The sequence below is a fragment of the Callithrix jacchus genome, chromosome 12 (genome assembly GCF_049354715.1).
Source record: "Callithrix jacchus isolate 240 chromosome 12, calJac240_pri, whole genome shotgun sequence".
Taxonomy (NCBI): Eukaryota; Metazoa; Chordata; class Mammalia; order Primates; family Cebidae; genus Callithrix; species Callithrix jacchus.
In genome coordinates, this window is record NC_133513.1 from 83,628,057 (window position 1) to 83,642,952 (window position 14,896).

Here is a 14,896-nt window from a genome sequence, read left to right on the forward strand (position 1 = left end):
GAAACCAGCACAAAAAGGAGGAAAACACCCGAAACCAGAACACATCGCCTCCTAGAAAGGACCAAAACTCCTCACCAGCAAGGGAACAAAGCTGGACGGAGAATGACTGTGACGAAATGATGGAATTAGACTTCAGAAGATGGATAATGAGAAACTTTTGTGAGCTAAAAGATCATGTATTAAATCAATGCAAAGAAACTAAGAACCTTGAAAAAAGATTCGAGGAAATGATAACAAGAATGGATACCTTAGAGAGGAATATGAATGAATTAAAGGAGCTGAAAAACACAATACGAGAACTTCGCGAAGCAAACGCAAGTTTCAATAGCCGAATTGACCAAGCAGAAGAAAGAATATCTGAAGTCGAAGACCAACTCAATGAAATAAAACGAGAAACCAAGATCAGAGAAAAAAGCGCAAAAAGGAATGAACAAAGTCTCCAAGAAATGTGGGACTATGTGAAAAGACCTAACCTACGTTTGATAGGTGTACCAGAAGGGGACGAAGAGAATGAATCCCAGCTGGAAAATACTCTTCAGGACATCATCCAGGAAAATTTCCCCCACCTAGCAAGACAAGCCAACACTCAATTGCAGGAAATACAGAGAACACCACAAAGATATTCTGCAAGAAGAGCAACCCCAAGGCACATAATCGTCAGATTCAACAGGGTTGAAATAAAGGAGAGAATACTAAGGGCAGCCAGAGAGAAAGGTCGGGTAACCCACAAAGGGAAGCCCATCAGACTCACAGCAGATCTCTCGGCAGAAACACTACAAGCCAGAAGAGAGTGGGGGCCAATATTCAACATTCTTAAAGAAAAGAACTTTCAACCCAGAATTTCATATCCAGCCAAACTGAGCTTCAGAAGTGAAGGAAGAATAAAATCCTTTGCGAACAAGCAAGTACTCAGAGATTTTGTCACCACCAGGCCTGCTTTACAAGAGCTCCTAAAAGAGGCACTACACATAGAAAGGATCAATCAGTACCAGCCATTCCAAAATCACACTGACTGCTAAAGAGCTTCAACATAATGAAGAATCTACAACAACTAACAGGCAAAACAGCCACTTAGAATCAAAATGGCAGTATCAAATTCACACATAACAATATTAACCCTAAATGTAAATGGACTAAATGCACCAATCAAAAGACACAGACTGGCAAATTGGATAAAAATCCAAAACCCATCAGTGTGCTGTATACAGGAAACCCATCTCACATGCAAGGATACACAAAGGCTCAAAATAAAGGGATGGAGGAAGATTTACCAAGCTAATGGAAAGCAAAAAAAAGCAGGAGTTGCAATTCTCATCTCTGATAAAATAGACTTTAAAGCAACAAAGATCAAAAGAGACAAAGAAGGCCATTACATAATGGTAAAAGGATCGATACAACAAGAAGAGCTAACGATCCTAAACATATATGGACCCAACACAGGAGCACCCAGATACATAAGGCAAGTTCTTAATGACTTACAGAAGGACTTATACTCCCACACAATAATAGTGGGAGACTTTAACACTCCACTGTCAATACTAGACAGATCAACCAGACAGAAAATCAACAAGGATACCCAGGGCTTGAACTCAGACCTGGAGCAAGCAAACCTGGTGGACATTTACAGAACTCTCCACCCCAAATCCACAGAATACACATTCTTCTCAGCACCACATCACACCTACTCTAAAATTGACCACATAATTGGAAGTAAAGCACTGCTCAACAAATGCAAAACAACTGAAATCATAACAAACAGCCTCTCAGACCATAGTGCAATCAAGTTAGAACTCAGAATTCAGAAACTGACCCAGAACCGCACAGCTTCATGGAAACTGAACAACTGGCTCTTGAATGTTGACTGGGTAAACAACGAAATGAAGGCAGAAATAAAGAAGTTCTTCGAAACCAATGAGAATGAAGACACAACGTGCCAGAACCTCTGGGACACATTTAAAGCAGTCTCTAGAGGAAAGTATATAGCAATAAGTGCCCATATGAGGAGAATGGAGAGATCCAAAATTGACACCCTATCGTCAAAATTGAAAGAGCTAGAGGAGCAAGATCAAAAAAACTCAAAACCCAGCAGAAGACAAGAAATTACTAAGATCAGAGCTGAGCTGAAGGAGATTGAGACACGAAAAACCCTTCAAAAAATCAATAAATCCAAGAGCTGGTTTTTTGAAAAGATCAACAAAATAGACAGACCACTAGCCAGATTGATTAAAAAGAAAAGAGAGAACAACCAAATAGATGCAATAAAAAATGATAAAGGGGAAATCACCACAGATTACACAGAAATTCAAACCATCATCAGAGAATATTACAAACAACTCTATGCACATAAACTAGTAAACCTGGAAGAAATGGATAAATTCCTGGACTCCTGTGTCCTCCCAAGCCTAAACCAGGAGGAAGCTGAAACTATGAATAGACCAATAACAAGGTCTGAAGTTGAGGCAGCAATTAAGAGCCTACCTCACAAAAAAAGCCCAGATCCAGATGGGTTCACAGCCGAATTCTACCAGACACACAAGGAGGAGCTGGTACCATTCCTTCTAAAACTATTTCAAACAATCCAAAAAGAGGGAATCCTTCCCAAATCATTTTATGAGACCAACATCATCCTGATACCAAAACCCGGCAGAGACCCAACGAGAAAAGAAAACTTCAGGCCAATATCCATGATGAACATAGATGCAAAAATCTTCAATAAAATATTGGCAAGCCGATTGCAACAGCAAATCAAAAAACTTATTCATCATGATCAAGTAGGATTCATCCCGGGGATGCAAGGCTGGTTCAACATACGCAAGTCTATCAACATAATTCACCACATAAACGGAACCAAAAACAAAAACCACATGATTATCTCAATTGACGCAGAGAAGGCATTTGACAAAATTCAACAGCCCTTTATGCTAAAAACCCTCAATAAACTCGGTATCGATGGAACGTATCTCAAAGTAATAAAAGCTATTTATGACAAACCAACAGCCAATATCATACTGAATGGGCAAAAACTGGAAGCATTCCCTTTGAAATCCGGTACTAGACAAGGATGCCCTCTCTCACCACTCCTATTCAATATAGTACTGGAAGTTCTAGCCAGAGCAATCAGGCAAGAAAAAGAAATAAAGGGTATTCAAATAGGAAAGGTGGAAGCCAAATTGTCTCTATTTGCAGACGACATGATAGTATACCTAGAAGACCCCATAGCCTCAGCCCAAAAACTCCTGAAGCTGATAAACAACTTCAGCAAAGTCTCAGGATATAAAATCAATGTGCAAAAATCACAAGCATTCGTCTACACCAAGAACAGACTTAAAGAAAGCCAAATCAAGAGCGAACTGCCATTCGCAATTGCTACAAAAAGAATAAAATACCTTGGAATACAACTCACAAGGAACGTAAGGGACCTCTTCAAGGAGAACTACAAACCACTGCTCAACGAAATCAGAGAGGACACAAACAGATGGAGAAACATTCCATGTTCATGGTTAGGAAGAATTAATATCGTGAAAATGGCTATACTGCCCAAAGTAATTTACAGAATCAATGCTATCCCCATCAAGCTACCATTGACTTTCTTCACAGAACTGGAAAAAACCACCATGAACTTCATATGGAACCAAAAGAGAGCCCGCATAGCCAAGTCAATTCTAAGCAAAAAGAACACAGCGGGGGGCATCACACTACCGGATTTCAAACTATACTACAAGGCTACAGTAATCAAAACAGCATGGTACTGGTACCAAAACAGAGATATAGACCAATGGAACAAAACAGAGGCACCGGAGGCAACACAACATACATACAACTATACAATCTTTGATAAACCTGACAAAAACAAGCAATGGGGCAAGGATTTCATGTTTAACAAATGGTGTTGGGAAAACTGGCTAGCCATGTGCAGAAAGCAGAAACTGGACCCCTTCCTGACACCTTACACTAAAATTAACTCCAGATGGATTAAAGTCTTAAACATAAGACCTGGCACCATAAAAACCCTAGAAGGAAATCTAGGCAAAACTATCCAGGACATAGGAGTAGGCAAGGACTTCATGAACAAAACACCAAGAGCATTGGCAACAAAAGCCAAAATAGACAAATGGGACCTAATGAAACTCCACAGCTTCTGCACGGCAAAAGAAACAGTCACTAGAGTGGATCGGCAACCAACAGAATGGGAAAAAATTTTCGCAGTCTACCCATCTGACAAAGGGCTGATATCCAGAATTTACAAAGAACTCAAGCAGATTTACAGGAAAAAAACAAACAAGCCCATTCAAAAGTGGGCAAAGGATATGAACAGATACTTTACGAAAGAAGACATATATGAGGCCAACAATCATATGAAAAAATGCTCATCGTCACTGGTCATCAGAGAGATGCAAATCAAAACCACATTGAGATACCATCTCACGCCAGTTAGAATGGCGATCATTAAAAAATCTGGAGACAACAGATGCTGGAGAGGATGTGGAGAAAAAGGAACACTTTTACACTGTTGGTGGGAGTGTAAATTAGTTCAACCATCGTGGAAGACAGTGTGGCGATTCCTCAAGGCCTTAGAAATAGAAATTCCATTTGACCCAGCAATCCCATTACTGGGTATATATCCAAAAGACTATAAATCGTTCTACTATAAGGACACATGTACACGAATGTTCATTGCAGCACTGTTTACAATAGCAAAGACCTGGAATCAACCCAAATGCCCATTGATAATAGACTGGATTGGGAAAATGTGGCACATATACACCATGGAATATTATGCAGCAATCAGAAATGATGAGTTCGTGTCGTTTGTAGGGACATGGATGAATCTGGAAAACATCATCCTCAGCAAACTGACACAAGAACAGAAAATGAAACACCGCATATTCTCACTCATAGGTGGGTGATGAAAAATGAGAACACATGGACACAGAAAGGGGAGTACTAAACACTGGGGTCTATTGGGGGGAAAAGGGGAGGGCCAGTGGGAGGGGGAGGTGGGGAGGGATAGCCTGGGGAGAAATGCCAAATGTGGGTGAAGGGGAGAAGAAAAGCAAAGCACACTGCCATGTGTGTACCTACGCAACTGTCTTGCATGCTCTGCTCATGTACCCCAAAACCTATAATCCAATAAAAAATTTAAAAAAAATAAAATAAAATAAAGAGATGACAGGTCTCATTCTGTCTCCCACACTGGAGTGTAGTGATGCAGTCCATAGCTCATTGTATAATAACATCAAACTCCTGAGCTCAAGGGATCCTCCTATCTCAGCTTCTCAAGTAGTTCAGACTAAAGGTGCACACCACCACCCCTGGCTAATTTTTAAATTTTTTGTAGAGACAGGGTCACTTTGTTGCCCACTCTAATCTTAAACTGGCTTTAAGCAATCCTCCTGACTCAGCCTCCCAAAGTGCTGGGATTACAGGTATAAGCCACTGCTCCCAGTCTTATACAGTACTATTATCTTCCAGTCAGAAATTTCCACGGTCATCTTCAAACTACAGATCCTTGCTGCCACATCCATCCCTGCCGACCAACTTCTAACCCCTCTTCCCTGTTCATCTCCCCTATTCTGTCTTGTCTTTTTCTTCTTTCTACTCCTCTTTCCCCTCTTCCACTTTTCCCTTTCCTTCCTTCTCCCTTCCTGCTTCTCATTTCCTCCACTCTCCTTCTGTCCTCTCCAGACTCCCTTTTCTGCTTTTCTCTTCCTCATTCCTCCCCCACAACTCTAGTCTCTGCTTGCTTTGCTCAGGAAGCAGTACACTAGGCAAGAACTGAAACAAACTGTCTCCATCCACATGTAGTTCTACCACTACTACTTATATCTTAGATTTCTCAGATGTAAAAAATAGATATTGATTTTAAAAAGAAAATAACAAAAAGCAAAAAACAGTCCTTCTGAAAGTCTAGATCTGAAAACAATAAAAAAATGAAAATAAAAAACAGCACTTAACATGCAGCTGCTTTGAAAATTAAATAAGATACCCACATAAGTACTTAGAGTACTTAGCAAGTTTGCTGGCCCTCAGTATAGTCATAAATACTGATTGCTATTTATTCTATTATTTCTTACCTTTTCTTTTCCTCTTCTCCTAGGCTTAGGGTGCAGAGAAGAAAAGAAGTTTAGAAGTCCGATGTGCTATCCGTCACGCTGCAGGGCTGGCTAGAAAAGAAGTTTATAGGGTATAGTCCACAGCAAAAGTTCTGTGACTTTCAAAAAAGCCCACTTCAGTCTAGTACTAGCATCAGATAATAAAACTGTCACCTATCTGAAGCAATTAGGCAAGAAAAAGAAATGAAAGGCATCCTAATTGGAAAGGAGGAACTCAAGTCATTCCTGTTTGTAGACAACTTGATTATATACATGGAAAACCCTAAAGCCTCCACCAAATAAACTCCACCATTTAAAATTAGCAAGCAAATTCAGTGAAGTTGCAGGAAACAAAACTAACATATAAAAACTCAGTAGCATTCTGTATACTAATAGTGAATGACTTAAAAAATGAAGAAAACAATTCCATTTACAACAGCTACAAAAAAGATACCTGGGAATGAACTTAACGAAGGAAGTGAAAGATTTCTACAATAAAAACTATAAAATGTTGAGGAAATAAAGATGACACAAATAAGTGGAAAGATATCCCATGTTCATGAATTGAAATAATTAATATTGTTGAAGCAGACATATTTTCCAGAATGATCTACAGATTCCATACAATCCCTATCAAAATACCAATTACATTCCTCACAGAAATATTTTTTAGAATCTTAAAGTTTATGTGGAACCACAAATGTCCTCAAATAGCAATAACAGTCCTGAGAAAAAAGAGCAAAGCTGGAGACATCACAAAGCCTGACTTAAAAATATGCTACAAAGCTATAGTACCCAAAAGAACATGATACTGGCAGAAAAACAGACACATAGACCAATGATGAAACAGAATAGAGAGCCCAGAAATAAATTCATGCACCTAAAACCAACTGATTTTTGAAACAGATGCCAAAAACACACATTGGGGAATAGACAGTCTCTTTAATGAGTCATGCTGGGAAGTTGGACATCCACATGCAGAACAATGAGACTAGACCCCTACCCCTCACCATATTAAAAAATCAACTCCAAACAGAGCAGAGACTTAAATGTAAGCACTGAAACTATAACACTACTATAAGAAAACAGAAGTGTTCCATGACAAGCACTGGGCTGGGCAAAGATTTTTTAAATAAGACTTCAAAAGCACGGGCAATAAAAGCAAAAATAGACAAATAGGATTACATCAAACTAAAAAGTCTCTGCACAGCTAAGGAAAACTAACAGTGTGAACAGACAATGAAGATATTTGCAAACTGCATCTGACAAGGGCTTAGTATCCAAAATATATAAGGAACTGAAACAACTCAACAGCAGCGAAAAAAACCAAAATAAATAACCCATTAAAAATGAGCAACTGGGGCTGGGAGCGATGGTTCACGCCTGTAATCCCAGCACTTAGGGAGGCCGAGGCAGGTGGATCATGAGGTCAAGAGATCGAGACCATCCTGGTCAACATGGTGAAACCCCGTCTCTACTAAAAATACAAAAAATAAGCTGGGCATGGTGGCGCGTGCCTGTAATCCCAGCTACTCAGGAGGCTGAGGCAGGAGAATTGCCTGAATCCAGGAAGCGGAGGTTGCAGTGAGCCAAGATCGCGCCATTGCACTCCAGCCTGGGTAACAAGAGTGAAACTCAGTCTCCAAAAAAAAAAAGGGGCAACTGGGCCAGTCACAATGGCTCACACCTATAATCTCAGCACTTTGGGAGGCTGAGGTGGGAGGATCACTTAAGGCCAGCAGTTTAAGATCAGTCTCAGCAACATAGCAAGACTGTTGCTATAAAAGGGAGTTTAAAAAATTATCTGGGCATGCATACAGCCAAGACAATCCTAAGTGAAAAGAACAAAACTAGAGACATCACTCTACCCAACCTCAAACTATACCAAAGCCTACAGCAACAAAAACAGCATGGTATTGGTACAAAAATGGACACATAGACCAATAGAACAGAATAGAGATCTCCAAAGTAAGACCACACATCTACAACCGTCTGATCTTCGAGAAACCTGACAAAAACAAGCAATGGGGAAAGGATTCCCTATTTAATAAATGGTGCTGGGAAACGGGCTGGCCAGATGCAGAAAATTGAAACTGAATCCCCTCCTTAGACCTCATACAAAAATTAACTCATTTTTTTTTGTTTATTAAAACTAACTCATTCGGATTAAAGACTATACAAACCTTAGAAGAGAATCTAGGCAATACTATTCAGGACATAGGCACAGGCAAAGATTTCATAATGAAAATGTTAAAAGCAATAGTGGCCAAGCACGGTGGCTCACACCTATAATCCCAGCACTTTGGGAGGCCGAGGCAGATGGATCACGAGGTCAAGAGATCGAGACCATCCTGGTCAACAAGGTGTAACCCCGTCTCTACTAAAAATACAAAAATTAGCTGGGCATGGTGGTGCGCGACTGTAGTCCCAGCTACTCGGGAGGCTGAGGCAGGAGAATTGCTTGAACCCAGAAGGCGGAGGTTGTGGTGAGCCGAAATCATGCCATTGCACTCCAGTCTGGGTAACAATAGTGAAACTCTGTCTCAAAAAAAAAAAAAAAAAAAAAAAGCAATAGCAACAAAAGTAAAAATTGACAAATGGGAGCTAATTAAACTAAAGAGCTTCTGTACAGCAAAAGAAACCATCAGCAGGGTGAACAGAAAGAAACTATCATCAGAGTGAACAGATAACCTACAGAATGGAAGAAAATTTTTACAACCTATTTATCTAACAAAGGTCTAATATTCAAAATCTACAAAGAACTTAAACAAATTTACAAGAGAAAAACAACTGCATTAAAAAGTGGGCAAAGGACATGAACAGAAACTTCTCAAAAGAAGACATTCATGCAGCCAACAAATGTATGAAAAAAAAGCTCAATATCACTGATCATTAGAGAAATGCAAATCAAAACCACAGTGAGATACAATCTCATGCCGGTTGTAATGGCAATTACTAAAAAGTCAAGAAACAACAGATGCTGGTGAGGTAGTGAAGAAATAGGAAGGCTTTTACACTGTTGGTGGGAATGTAGATTAGCTTAACCATTGTGAAAGACAGTGTGGCAATTCCTTAAAGACCTAGAAGCAGAAATACCATTTGACCCAGCAATCCCATTACTGGGTATATACTCAAAGGAATATAAATCATTCTATCATAAAGATACATGCATGTGTATGTTCATTGCAGCACTATTCACAATAGCAAAGACATGAAATCAATCCAAATGCCCATCAATGATAGATTGGATAAATAAAATGTGGTACATAGACACCATGGGATACTATGCAGCCATAAAAAGGAATGAGATCATGTCCTTTGCAGGGACATGGATGGAGCTGGAAGCCATTATCTTCAGCAAGCTAACACAGGAACAGAAAACTAAATACTGTGCGTTCTTACTTATAAGTGGGAGCTTAAAAATGAGAACACATGGACCAGGGAGGGAAACAACATGCTTTGGGGCCTGTTGAGGTGGGAGGGAAGGAAGAGCATCAGGATAAATAGCTAATATATGTGAGGCTTAATACTTAAGTGATGGGTTGATAGGTGCAGCAAACCACCATGGCACACATTTACCTGTGTAACAAACCTGCGCATCCTGCACATGTATCCTGGTACTTAAAATAATATTAAATTAAATTAAACAAATTTTCCGGGCATGGTGGTATATACCTATAGTCTAGGTACTTGGGAGGCTGAGGTAGAGGAATTGCTTGAGTTCAGGAGTTTGAAGCTATAGTGAGCCATGATCAAGCCACTGAATTCCAGCCTGGGTGACAGAGATTCTCTTAAACAAACAAATAAACTTTAACAGACATTTCTCAAAAGAAGTCATACAAATGGCCAACAGGTATATGAAAAAAATTGTCAGCCTCGCTAATCATAAAGGAAATGCAAGTCAAAACCACAATGAGCTACCACTTCACTCCAGTTACAATTATTATCAAAACAATAAATGAAAATAAGCGTTGATGAGGATGTAGAGAAAAAGGAACACTTACTGTTGGTGGAAATGTAAACTAGTATGGCCATTATGAAAAACAGTATGGATGTTTCTCAAAAAATTAAAAATAGAACTATCATAGGACCTAAAAGTTTCACTACAGGGTGTATAATCCAAAGAGAGTGAAATCAGTATGTCCAAGAGATATCTGCACTTCTATGTTTATTGCAACGCTATTCACAATAGCCAAAATATGGAATCAACCTACATGTCTAACAACAAATGAATGGATAAAGAAAATGTGGTACACACATAATGACATACTACTCAGCCATTAAAAAATATGAAATCCTGTCATTTGGGATAATATGGATGACACCATCTTAAGTGAAATAAGCTACACACAGAAAGACAAATACTGCCTAATCTCACTCATAAGTGGAATATGAAAAAAAACTTAATTTGATAGAAGTCTAGAAAGTAAACAATGGAACAATGGTTAACAAAGACTAGGGAGGGTTTGGGGGAGGAAGGATGGGGAGAGGTTGCTCAACAGGTACAAAGTTAGATAGGAGGAATAAGTTCTGATGTTCTATTGCACAGAAAGTGACTATGATTAACAGTAAGGTATTGTTTATATATCACAAAATAGTTAGAAGAGAGTTTTTTTCAATGTTATCACCAAAAATGCATGAGGTGATGAATATCCTATCTTGATTTGATCATTATATAACATATACATGTATCAAAACATAAAATTGTACCCCATAAACATGTATAATTACAATGAGTCAACTGAAAAAATAATTGAACTGTCATCTTATTCGCCTTACCACACATTGGTCATATTTCTGACCAATCTACATTTTTATGGTCACAGGTGAAGCTGCCTGTATGACCCTGCAAAATTAACACTAGATATTCTCATGAAAAACAAAGGGTTTGCTTTATGTGACCTTATTCTATTTGCAGAAGTAATATTCTCTTCTACTCCTGCTTAGGAAATATTAAATACTGGAAGGGCAAAATATCTCTTCTTTACAAAAGTTAACCAAGAATAGAACTGCACGCTACTGCATGGAACAGATCCCTCCTCCCTTCTGAGACGGACAAGAAAATCGCATAAAGAAGTAGTAGTTAAGGTGTGGTCCACAGACAGAGACTCGCATAAAGAAGTAGTAGTTAAGGTGTGGTCCACAGACAGAGACTATCTGTGAACTGTTTGTGATCAGTAAATACAGAAATTGATGGGTGGGGCATGGGGGTGGGCGCCTGCAATCACAGCTAGGAGAGAGGATTGCTTGCGTTGGAGTCCATGCTGGGCAATAGCGAGATGCTCTCTCTAAAAACAAAACAAAACAGAGAAAACTCAGCAGGCCAGCAAATGGGACACTCCTCAGGTCAAATGGCTGAGCCTCTAATTTTTGGGGCAATCCACTCTGTGATTATTGTTGCTGTGCATACATTATTTAAAAAAAAAAAAGAAAAGAAAAGAAAGTGAAAATGTTCAGAACGTTTACAGCACATTGGCATTGTCCTGATGACCAAGCTCCTGATCAGCAGACTATTCATCCAGGTATAGGGCAGTTCAGTGTTGTCAAATTTGTGATTTACATGAAGACAGGCTGTTTACTGGTAATGCATAAAGGACCGTATCCTGGTCTCGAAGAATCTGGGGGTAGGGGAGAAGGAGGGAGAAACTGGTCCTTCATCACAGGTAGTTTGAGAGCACTGATGTAAACTATAGTTTCATAGTTGTTGTATAATTGATTATTAATCCTCAATAGGTCATTTACACTAAGAAAAAAGTGGACATATCAGATCTGTGAGATATGCGTCACCTTGTACATTTATCAGCTGGAATGTGCAAAACATCTCAATTTTGCACCTCCCTTTTCAAACGATTCTTTGCCTGAATCAGTGGTGGCTCTAAGCGCTCGTCCTAGAGCGAGTCCTGCCATCTTGTGGTTGAAGATGCTGACTGTAACAGAATAGCAGGCTTTGACATCAATAGTTCTGATTGGGTAAAAAGACCCTCGTCTTGGGGTAGTTCTCTTTTGAAGTCCTAGCGCCCTCTTCCCGTTAAGTCCATTTTAAACAACTGAATGGACTTTAGGGAAAGGAAAGGTAAACGTATTCTTTAGGACTCTTTAAATAACATTTTCGCCCTTTAGCAGAAGTCTGACTCATGAGCAGACGCTAAATACCGTGTGCGTGCATTTTGAATGAATTCATTTCTACACTATTTTATAGGAGTGTTGAATAGTGGGGAATTGGAACCCCTCCAGGGGGAACCAAACATTGTCATTCAGAAGACGACAAAGAGGGATTGAAATGTAGCTGGTGATTTCAACACACAGATTCTGGTATTTGAAAGCAAAGCAGGTAAGTTTCTCCGAATCCCTAGTCAGCAGCTGGTAAACACGGACTGCGCAGGTTAACTACAGCTCCCAGCATGCCTGAAGGGCGGGCCCAGCGGCTGCGCAGACTGGCCCGCGCAGGCGGTCATGGGACTTCAGCATGGCGGTGTTTGCAGATTTGGACCTGCGAGCGGGTTCTGACGTGAAGGCTCTGCGCGGACTGGTGGAGGCAGCCGCTCACCGTGAGTTGCCCTGGCTTCGCGGGCAGCAGCGCCTGCCAAGTCTCATGCTACCCAGACCATCGGGCCACGCTCGGGAGGAACTATTTCCTGATGGGTCTCGGTCAGGTCTCCTGGAGTGTCTGGGATGTCCCTGGAGGCTGATGACAGCCGAGGTGTTGGTCTGATACCTAGGGCGGGAAACTCGAAGGTTCTAGGGGTTGTTATCTGGTTCAGCTCCTTTCATGCAGTGAGGGAACTGAGGTCCAGCGAGGGCGAGGGATTTACATAGGGGCCTACAGCTGATAGATGACAGAAGCCGGAGCTGAACTCCAAGTGTACAATCTTCTAAGCTTCTAAGTTACCATCAGCCCTTACAGACTCTCACGACAGTATCGAAAAAAATGCTGGAATTTGTGGCCCGGACAGGAAGCGCCTTGGAAGCCCCGAGGGGGAAGATGTGGAAGTGTTGGAACAATATTATCTAAACAGAGAGAGGGTAGTGGGGGCAGAGGACATCCACCGCGGAGTGGGGGTGGAGGAAGAGGACAGCATGGCCCAAATCTAAGGGAAGCGAAAGCCTTGAGAGACGAGAACCTGTTTTCCCTATTGGAGTTAGTCATGGGTTCTTATTCCTTAGACTGTAAGGTGTGGGGCTAGAGAGATTAAAAAGAATCAAGAGTTTCGTGCAATAACATCTCCTCAGAGACAGTTCTCAGCTCATTGTGCGGTCTGTTTACTGATACTCTTCAGAGATGGTGCTAGAAATGACAACCACTTCTTGGTAAAATGAATCACACCATTTTTTCTGTCCTCTTTATGAAGTATCCGTAGCGAAATGACTTTCCATTTCTACTGCTGCCACTAAATGAACATTATCTCTGGGGTACTCTCTGCTCATCAGTAGGAAGAGGAAAGTAGACATGATGATATGGGCCATTTAGCGTTAATGTTCTTTGATCCTGTAAAATAAATTATCTTGTGTGTAGCGAGTTGCAATTATAACCTCTTCAGTGAGGCTTTTCCTGATGCCATCCCATTTTTTAATAAATCATGAGCTTCTGAAGATAATTTCCATGTCTTATCCTTTTATTTACTGTGCGTAACACATTTACTCTGCAGGCACTAGTGCATGCCAGTTACTCAGTTAATGCTTGTGGAATAAACTGAACACCTTAGAAAAATCAGTACAAAAAAGAAAAGTTATACTGATTTCTTTAGAGAATTCCCCCCAGTTTAAAATACACTTGAAAGAGCTGTGGTAATATATATACATTGTTAGTGGTTTTTTATTTAGAAATTAAATGAAATTCATGGCATATGACAAAGTCACCCCAACTTACAAGTCAAAGACAAAGGACTGCTATTTGATGAGTCTGGAAATAAATAGTAGACATTTTCAAAGAATAGGGAAGACAGAGCCCTGGTTCTTAGTTTCTGATGTGATATAAGAAACCAGTGATAAGCTTCAGAAATATACTGTGTAAATTAAAATACACTAATGCTTGACTGGGGAAGTACTCCTAAACTGCCAGATGAGGAGTAGTCTAGGAAAAAGTTTTATAGAGAAACAGAATCTAGTTGACATTTCTGTAGAACAGTAGGGATATTGTTTAGTAAGCAAAAAGATATCCCAAATGGGGTATAACAAGGAAGTTGAGAGCAGATTTGGGAGTGTGGTAAAGAAGAATGGGGAGGAGGTGTGGCTGGTTGATTTGACTAACTGGGTGCAAGGCGAAGCCCAAAATACTGGCATACTTCTGATTTTTTTTTTTTTTTTAAGGATAACTTACTCCAGGGAGCCTTTTGTGACTCCTACCCCAGGTTTCATTGTGCTAAATACTTCCATAGAATCTTTACTTACAAAAAACATGTATTTATATGTAATGACTTGCTTAATTGACTATTTGCCTTAGTTCTCCAACATATGGACTAGGATTGTATTATTTATCCTGTATACACAACACCAGTTTAGGGCTTGTCAAGTAATGGATGCTCAGTAAATATTTGAGGGAGGTAGGTAAGAAGGAAGTTGGACAAACTGTTTTAAGTTTGGCATTAATATGTATTTTAACATTACTGTCCTTTCATCCCCATTGGTATTTTTAAAAACTTAAAGATGGGAGTCATGATTTAGATTATTTTTGGTAGCCCAAATGTCCGGAACAGTACTGACTGATGAGAATTGTAGGGTTGTTGGCCCCACAGGGTCGTGGGGTGTCCCTTATGGTGTGCTGAGGTACAGGATCCAAGAAGTAAAGAGACAGGACACTGAAGAAC

The 14,896-nt window shown here is 40.1% G+C and overlaps 1 protein-coding gene across 1 annotated transcript in view; it reads left to right on the forward strand.

Moving 5' to 3' along the window:
* Positions 1-12,545: 12,545 nt before the first annotated feature.
* Positions 12,546-14,896, forward strand: part of RPP30 (ribonuclease P/MRP subunit p30) — a 41,390-nt gene continuing 39,039 nt past the window's right edge. Inside the window, exon 1 of the mRNA XM_002756390.7 lies at positions 12,546-12,640. Within this exon, the coding sequence (XP_002756436.1) occupies positions 12,559-12,640 (82 nt within the window). The 5' untranslated portion in view covers positions 12,546-12,558. The remainder of the gene's footprint in view (positions 12,641-14,896) is intronic.